Source organism: Pygoscelis adeliae, unplaced genomic scaffold (assembly GCF_000699105.1).
Source record: "Pygoscelis adeliae isolate BGI_AS28 unplaced genomic scaffold, ASM69910v1 Scaffold45, whole genome shotgun sequence".
NCBI lineage: Eukaryota > Metazoa > Chordata > Aves > Sphenisciformes > Spheniscidae > Pygoscelis > Pygoscelis adeliae.
Genome location: NW_008825114.1, coordinates 8,647,399 through 8,656,853, shown reverse-complemented (window position 1 = coordinate 8,656,853; position 9,455 = coordinate 8,647,399). Strand labels below are relative to the sequence as shown.

The 9,455-nt window shown below is 36.7% G+C and overlaps 1 protein-coding gene across 1 annotated transcript in view; it reads left to right on the top strand.

Moving 5' to 3' along the window:
* The window catches only part of TMC1 (transmembrane channel-like 1), a 101,028-nt gene extending 92,050 nt beyond the window's left edge, over window positions 1-8,978 (top strand). The window contains exons 18-22 of the mRNA XM_009328177.1: window positions 1,215-1,282; window positions 4,180-4,419; window positions 6,985-7,110; window positions 8,785-8,861; window positions 8,962-8,978. Coding sequence (XP_009326452.1) covers window positions 1,215-1,282; window positions 4,180-4,419; window positions 6,985-7,110; window positions 8,785-8,861; window positions 8,962-8,978 — 528 coding nt within the window. The remainder of the gene's footprint in view (window positions 1-1,214; window positions 1,283-4,179; window positions 4,420-6,984; window positions 7,111-8,784; window positions 8,862-8,961) is intronic.
* The last annotated feature ends 477 nt before the right edge of the window (window positions 8,979-9,455 follow it).

Below are 9,455 nucleotides of genomic sequence, written 5' to 3'. Positions count from 1 at the left end.
ATATTCCTACAATATAACACAGTACAATTCAAAATTGTGATTTTAATTGGTGATTTTAATAGAATAACTTTGTCTTGGTTCAGCAATAAGGGAATAGTTATTTTTGTATCTCATGCCCCTTCCTCCCCCTATCAGTCATCCATGTAACTAATACCTGGAAGATACACATTATTCACGATCTTTTTGTCCACCCACTATGGTGAATCATGCAGGTCACCAGCTATGGTGTAACAAAACTCTCTTTTATGAGAAAGCTGATTAAACAAAATCTTGTGACAATGCAAAACCATACAACAAATATGCTTGAATCAGACATTTATGTGTAAACCAAAAGTTTACAGCCACAATTTCTCACCAGAAAGTTTTGTTCTGGTGCATATGCACACAAACTGATAGGTATATGTGTATTTCAATTGTCGCTCAAATGTAATGTATTCAATGTTTGCAGATGGAAGTGTTCATGAATTAGAGACTAATAAATAGGGTAAAAGAAGAGATGTGGAAATGATTAAAGATTTGGAAAAACAGAATGAAAGGGTCAAATGAATAGTTCAGAAATATAAGACTAAAGAATTATTTGTTTATGGCATTTATGTGTCTATATTGGAAACAAAAATTTATAATACAGTGCTTTCTTCAGCGGACAAAGTGATAATGAGATGCCACGGCTGAAACTTGAAGTAAAAATTAGAATCAAACACACTCAAATTAGAAATAAGATATTCATATTAAGCAGGGAAGACAATGAATCGCAACATCTATCAATGCTTAAAAAGAATAAAATTGTAACTGTTAAAATATGAAAGATAGTGCTATAGTTCAAACAAGAATTAAATCACAGCAGCCTCATGGCTGGTACTGTATTGGAGGACACATTACGTGACCACTACTAGCCACTCCAATGGAAAATTTATAAATTGTTGATTTAAAATTTACCCAGTACCCAGAACTATTTTTAATTCTCCATTAGCGCCTTCATCTGAACAAATCTCAAAAAGATTTTCAGTAAAATACCGCAAGCTGTATTAAAGTCTGCCTGTTGGCCTTGAGTCATACTAATTTGTCTCATGATTCACTGATAAGATGCAACAAGAGGCCTTACAATACAATGCTAATATGCTGCTGCTGTTGGAAGTGACAGTTTTAATCTACTGTAAGTCATCTTAAAACCCTTTGTGAAAGCCTAATGAAAGAATCTCTATTATTTCTTTCAGCCATCATATTCTGAGTTTGATATAAGTGGAAATGTGCTGGGACTGATCTTTAACCAAGGCATGATCTGGTAGGTGTGGCAAAGCATGTTGCATCTGCAGGACTGCAGGATTTAGCTGTATCTGTGAAAGATTATTCTGAAATGCTGATCCTGTCCCATTGTTTTATTTGATGGAAATGTAATGCAATATATATCAAACGCTGGTACACTGCAATCAGTGGGACCACTTCAGAACTAGTCCTGGGTTAAGATTATGGAACCAGACGCATCAGGATTTTGCAATGAGCTGGTAAGACCAACCAATAAAAAGCTGCATAGATGAACCTTATCTTTTCATTGACTAACTGCTTGCTAGAGCAAGCACCTGGCCTGTACTGTTTTGCTTTGAATTTCAGCCTTTCAAAATACCTTATCACCCTTTTCCCACGCGTCCTTAAAACAAATGTACATTTATCTGTGTGGGCATGTGAATGTGTATAAAATCCTACTGCTGCAGTATTAGTCCTTAGCTCTAGAGGAGAAGAGGTCTATGTTTCATTCCATTTTTGGACTTTATATAAGTGGTAAAGAATACCAGTGTGTAGAGTCCTCATGCGAGACGTTCAGTCTTCCTCAGGAACTGTCCTCCTCAAGCACTGTTGACTTCTCAAAGTTAGTTCTTGCTAAGGCCTAATTTTTCACCTTTAATATGACTTTGCTGATCAGACTTTTTGCTTGGTGAAAGCCCTCACTTCTGTAAAGCCCAAAGGTTGTGTGTTGTGTGCATGTCAAAGAAATGCCGCAGAAATACGGCAAAGAAAGAGGCTGAAAATATCTTGCAGCTCCTGTAATCAAACCCTGTTGGGGGGATGCACTGCGGGCCCTGACAGCAACACTGTGGCCTTGCTCAGGAGGGTATATTGCTGGGAATGAGCACAGCACCACCTATGGCCTTGTAGCGATGGCATGTCATATGAGTGTGGCTGGAGGGTGTCCAGCCCTGCTGCTGGCATGTGAGGCACCTGTATTGTGTCTTGCACCTTAGAAAAGCAGCTTAGCTTTGCAATTGGCATCTTGCTATCTCCCTTAGGACTGGTATTCTAATTGCTGATAAGTAACATTTTTCAGGCTGCTGTTCATCAAAATGATGAGGCTGCAGCATTCACTCTGTTTGCAATTTTATACACAATTGATGGCACTAAGACTTTCTACTGCTTTAATTAACACTCTGGAAGATAGGTTGGAAATCATTCTCTACCTGAGAGATGTTGAGGACTGGGTGAGGGTGTCGATTCCTGATTATTCTCTAACGAAAATTCTATACATACCTGCCATTTTTATACTTCATAACATGTGCAGACTGTGCACTCCTAAGCTGCCATGCCCCAATATACACATTCTGGCACAGAAACTGCGACTTGTGCTTTTGTGATGTTATTTAGATACAGCGTCCTTTGGCTTACTGCTTATTGCAGGGTTGGGACCACATTTACATGCTAATTGATATTTGCAGGGCTTAGTAAGGCACTAGAGCTGTAGTGTTTTTCAAAATAATGTCTGATGATTTAAACTGAATCAAATACATCAGACGAGTAAAAAAAGATTGACTGAATTGTAATAAACATACACTGCCAAACCCATGTTCATCATTAATACATACATAGGGTAAATTGGTTTCTGTTTTATCTGAGCTTTACAAGTCCTATTTCACATGCTTCTGCTCATCTGAAACAGAATAAAAAAGAGTTTCAAGTGCAGCTGGTGAGCTGGTGTTATCACAGAGCTAGAAAGGAGACAAAAGGCATGTATGCGTGCATTTATTTTTGTGTAAGAGGGAGAGAACATATGGTTAGGAAAACTCCTCTCTTGTCTCTCTGTTTTCACAAAGCAAGTGGGATGCAAATTATTTGCAAGTCTTCTCCATATTAATAAGCTTTTGCAAGAATTTGCCTACCGTATAATAAATGTTATACTGAAATATTATGATAACGGCCATAAGTTACCCAGATTCTGAACTTGTTGAAATTGAGGAGTATTTTGCAACTGATTTCCATGAGGGTAAGGAACAGGGCCATGAGGTGCTCTCTCCCTTCAACCGTAGACTAGCAAACCCTTTATCTTTTCACTGAAGATATATGAAAAAAGAAAGGAGAGAGATCAATATAATAGAGTCTGTCATAATTTTTCTGTACTTGGAAGGTCTTTCCAACCATGTGGATCTATTTCTTATTTTTTAAATAGAAAAACCGAGACACTCAGAGGCAAAGCAGCTCAGCCCTGGTCACCTGGACAATGATTAAGGGAAAAGTAGATTCCTGATCTCTTATATTCTGTATCATTTGGCCAGCCAAATAAAAGTAATTGCTCTTCAGTCAGTATGGCACAAGAAACAAGGTGTGATAAAAATAAAATGGTCCCAACTGTTCCAGTCTTGTAACCATGCAACCATACATAATAAGGAAAAAACAATATTTAACAGAATCTATAAACAGTTTGTTGGAATGAAGCACTAAATAGCCATGGTAATAGAAGTAAAATACATGTCAACTAGCAAAAATATCCTTCCTAAAATGGTGCTAGTATATTAAGAAAAATAATAAAGAATAAACTAGATTATTTTGGTAATACCTAGCTTTAGGGCTATCTTTTTTTATACAACACAAGTGAGATGTTATCTGAACTCAAGGGACAAAGTAAGAGTGGATAACATTTCATAGGGTGATCATTTAATTTGCAGAGAAAGAGGGCTTTGTAACTTTGAAACAAAAAGTTCATATGGAGAATTCTCTCCATACACTTCCAGTTCTTCTTAAAACAAGACTGAAGAGACAAGACCAGTAAAAAAATAAAGATGGTTTTATGAACTTGATTTCTGAGTACACAGTGTGTATGGCTGCAAAGCACATTGACATAGGGAATGGGTGGCATATCTAGGAAGACAGAAGTCCTACAACAAAGTGGTTATTTTTTCTTTGCTTCTTTTCTAGGATGGGATCTTTTTACGCTCCATGTCTCCCAGCGATCAACGTGTTCCGCCTCCACACTTCAATGTACCTGCAGTGCTGGGCAGTGATGTGCTGCAACGTCCCCCAAGAGAGGGTCTTCAAGGCTTCCAGATCCAATAACTTCTACATGGCCATGCTGCTTTTCATCCTCTTTCTCTCCACACTGCCTGCTGTGTACACCATTGTCTCCATCCCACCATCTTTTGACTGTGGTCCTTTCAGGTTTTTTGCACTTTACATCCATCTTTTTTTACTGAAGTAATGAGCTGCCTCATCACATCACAGTGAATGATGCAATAATGAAAAAGAGCTTCCATAATAAGTGTTAGCACCTAATAGGCTGAGTGTTTAATTGTGTCACATTTCTCATTGTGGATAATTCCTGAAGCTGGAATCCTAGAAAACGGAGTAATTCTTCAGAAAGTTTTATCTGAAGCGTAGAACAGAAAATCTTTTCTTTTAGTTAGTTGTAATGTAGAAAATTGTCATTACTGCTGTAATTAAGTCAGAAATTATTCTTAAGGAGTAGAGCTGTGCCCTGTTATGCATCTCTGGTCTGCTGGCTTGAGAGTGATGGCTTTCAGGAAGTGCCTGCATATGCCCTGTAGGAGGGGCACATCAGAACATATGGTGCTGTGTTAAATGTATGGTGGTGCAGTCTTTGCTGTGACTCTCTCCAGCTGACACAGTATTTCATGCATCTGTATTACCACTGTGAAGCTGGTTCTGTTTCTGAAGTCTTCAAGACCTCCATGTTCATTAGTCCCTTCTAAAAACTTAGGCCTGCCTTGCCTGTGCAAACACGTCCCTTGCATTCAAGCTAGCTTAGTTGTTGCTACACTTTCTCTTTCTGTGCACACTACCTGGTAAGTCCATTTTCATCATCTTTACTTACCAGGTAGCATGACATACAGCTATAATGACTACACAACAACAGTCAATATATGAAATTAAAATTTTTGAAAGACTTCAGTCTTTGGTTTTGAACAAAGTATTAGCAAAGCAAGAGTAGGGAATAGTAAAAGAGACATCCTGATTCCAATGAAAACTTTGAATAATACATTACTCTTGTGAGTAACATGATATCTGCATAATCCTCAGTGAACTTTTTAAAGGAACAGAAGTCTTACCACATTAACTTTGGCCAAAGGCAAACTATCTGGGATATTGTTTCAGGCCACTTGCAATAGTCACAGTCACCTAAAAAGGAGAATTGCATGACATGCCAAAAATTCTGATGAGACAGAAAATTGCTTGAATTTACAGAAGCAATGATAACAGAGCAAGTGATGCAAAGTAAGATTTTTTATTTGAGTCATAGCAAAGAAAGTAGAGAGGGACACATCTGAAGTCAGATCTGAGCAGCTGCAGTTATTGAATTGGATATTACTGAAATGGTAAGATTACTGTTCAAAATGAGAGAGATAATAGTGCCTGCAACTTTTTCTCTGTCAAATGCAGACATACTTTGTTCTTCATAAAAAATGTGAAATCTTCAATGCAACTTTTAATGAGGGAGGACTTGAAACTAATGAAGTTTCATTCAACCTGGGTATAGGTAAAGCTACTGTTGAGCAGCCAGTGGATAAATACTGGTAGTGCATGGCTCTATATTAAAAAAAGAAAATATTTTCCTGTTGGTAACTCAGTGTCTCATCTATTATGAAAATTTTCTGTTTTGTTTTGTTTTTTAATCCATCATTAAAGGCAACACATACAACTCAACAGAGACCTACCAGGAGTAGGGAACCCAGGACAGAATTAGCAAAGTTGCAACAGAATAAGCTTTATGCATGCTAGGGAAAAGATAAGCAGAGCACGGAGTGGAATTTTTCATCTACTGGGTGGGGGAAGTGGAGAGAAAGAACTGGTCTGAAGAAGCGTTCTACCTGCAACCCTTTTACATTACCAGGAAGAGGGTAAACATAGAGAACAATGAGCTAAGAAAAAGACCTGGTTGTCAGAAATGCTTTACAAGAACTGAAAAGAGGTGACAGGAGACCTCAATGACTGCAATATAGGGTGGCAATTTGGTGACAATTCCTTTAACAAACTAAAACTACCAATTAGTGTCAATACAAATAAAGGTTCTTGCTGGTCTTGTTCAGGTAAAAAACTTCAAACTCTACATTGGGAGGCACAGTCAAAAGCAAAATCAACAGGAGGGGACTTTTGGAACATCTATTAAAATGTTTCTGCAAGAAAAAAATAATGTTAATGGTCTAGGGAGAAAATACTTTCTAGATAAGCTGGCCATGGAACAATTATGAGTGAAGGTTATTAGATTGCTGTAACAATAACAAAAATCTCCTAAAACACAGCCACTGTCTTCTATAACATTAGTACACAGCAAAGAGAGGGGGGAATTAAGCTGAACAGTGCTGAACAGAAATCAGTTGCAAGCAGACCATTTTTTGCTTATCAACCATGCAAAAATGGGATTTGAATTTTTCACCAGGACTTCATAGAGCATAAATTGCACTTCAGTCTTTGGTTGGTGGTAAGGAGATCACAACTCGGTACACTGATTCTTTGAAGAGTAATCTTGGTGGTAACTGCAGACAAAATCTATTAGCATACAATAAAAATATTGATGTCTATTTCCCCCCTTAAAATACATAAATAATATTTTAAATAATATTCCTTTGAGAGTGTCAAATTTTAAATAATATTTATTGTCCTTTTCCCAGATTTGATGTGATGTGATTAACCTATATATTCATACTACTGCGTTGACATTGCCATAATATTTGTATGTGATATATTGTCAACTTTTCTGTTTAATAGTGGGAAGACTAGAATGTTTGAAGTCATATCAGAAACTCTGGAGCATGACTTCCCTTCCTGGTTCGGGAAGGTATTTGGTTATGCCTCTAACCCTGGACTCATCTTACCTTTTATATTGCTGATGGTGTACGTATAGAATATTAACTCAAAGCTTGCTTAATCTAAGGTCTGTTAAGTTTCTTTCATTCTGAATCTTCATTGCCTGAATATCTAATTAGATACAGTACTGATTGCCCTGTGTTGAGGGACTTGAAGAATTCATGAGCCTTTATTTTACCATAATTAATGTGCCTTTGCACAAAGGCTAGTATCTCTTTTTTGTTCAATGGTTTTCTTTTTGTTTTTGTTATTGCTTTTCAAAAATGTTGTTGTTGTCACAATAATGGCAAAGCTATTAAAATGCAAAAGCCTATAGGGGATCTGAAGTGCTGTGACTTTGATCAGCTTGTCCAATAGGCAGAACAGCACATCATAAATCCTTATCAAGTTGAATAGAAACATGACCACCATGAAGCAGAGCTATTTCTCAGTAACTTTCAGTGAGTCTGATCTTCAGTGCCTTGGCCTTTACTTGATAAACAATGCACTCTATGCTGTTGGGACAGAGTGTAAGACAGGGTGTTGAAGGCTTTATGAAATAGGGTTAGTAAATATTTTTTGTAAGTCAGTACCTGGTAAAGTATAATGACCCCAAAATAGTCTTTCTCAGAGACTGTGTTGAGTCATGCTTTATAAAGGCATTTTAAACTGCTGTACACATGTATCAGGTTATTTAGCACACTGCTGAACTAAAAGTTAATTCTATGTAGAGATGAGCTGGGATTTAACCCTGCATTGTAGAACTGCCAATAAATATAGTGAAGATTACAGAATACAATAGGAATTGCAGGAGGTTTTTACATGAGCAAAATGAAATTCTGAGATGAAATTTTGCCAAGGTTCACTTAACATCATATTCTATTTTAACCCTTGGCTAGAAAAACAAAAAATCTAAACTGTCCTCTGAAATACATGGTCAACTCCTACTGATTTTTTTTTTTTTTTGACTGCTATTCCTTTCTTGGAATGGTCCAAGGGAAAGATACTAAAAATCAATAAATAAAAGAAAAAAAAAAAAGAAGGAAAATACAAGTCAAAATCAGGTAAAGCGGAGAAAACAGCAGATACAGATTAATTATTTACTGCTTACATCAATAAAAGACTTCATATCATAATTTCTCTAATTAAATCAGGATGGTAAAAAATACTAATTTCATAGAGTCATCACAAAGATTATACAATATACTGAAAAATGAAAATTGCATTATGCAGTTATGTTTTTGTTTAGTAGAAGGAGGAGGTCATAATTTAAAACAAAAATGAAAACCTATGCTTTTGGCTGTTTTCTTGGCAGTGCTTGAGTTTGCCTACTGTATTAGTTCAAAAGCTTTTATAAATATGATTTACTAATTTTTAAGTTATGTCATACAAGTTAATTAACTTTTATAAGATCTTTAAAACACACTTCATAGTGAGGCATAGCTTTATGGAACATCTTCCTTAACTACTATAAGATTGAATGTAGCGTAGTAATAGAATAATTTCTTTCAGCTTTTTTTCCCCCTGATATAACAGTGCCTTCTTTATACTGTAAGGAAGCACATTGTTTATTGTCAAAATACCACTACTGATTAGGCACAATAAATGAGGAAAAGATACAGAATTTATATTAACACAGCTGTAGTTGTTGCTATAGGAATTTTGTAGAGTCTTTATATTTAAATTATTACCTAACAAGAAATTACTTTTCTTTAAATTTAGCCTGAGTATTTATTATCTCAATGCGACATCCAAATCCTACAAGGAAGCTAACCTGGAACTTAAAAAGAAGCTACAAAGTGTAAGGAATAGAGAATTATTGATTTTTGGTTTTACTAAATATTAGAGAAGCCATTCAGGTCACTGAAAGATGCCCTCTCTCTCTCTCCCCATCACTAGCAAGCAGAAGAAAATAAAAGAAGAAATAAACAAAAGGCACAAAAATCAAATGAACAAGAGGAAAATCCATTTGAGACAGAACCACCACAGTCAAAGCAAAAAGAAGGCAAGCAAGATGAATCCACTCCAAACCAAGGTAAGGACTGTTTTGAACTCCTCAGGATGAGGAATTCATGTGTGCTAGACCATAGTCTTCTTCACTATCTTGACTGCTTCCTTTGCCATAATCTCCTGAAAGATATTCAGCCCTGAAAAAAAACACAACATTTAAAGCCTGGTCTGAATGTCAGTGATCCCTCTTACCTATCACAAACCAGTCAGGTCCAAACCTTGCACCTTCCTATTGTATTTTGTTAATCCAGGACTGCTCAGGACAGCGATTGTCCTCCGTGCCAGGTTCACCAGGAGAAGGTATAGTGAGAACACAGTGTAGTAGCAATCCTTATCAGAAAGTCTAGCTTGGTCAGGCAGGTTTCAGTCTGTCCCAAAGGATT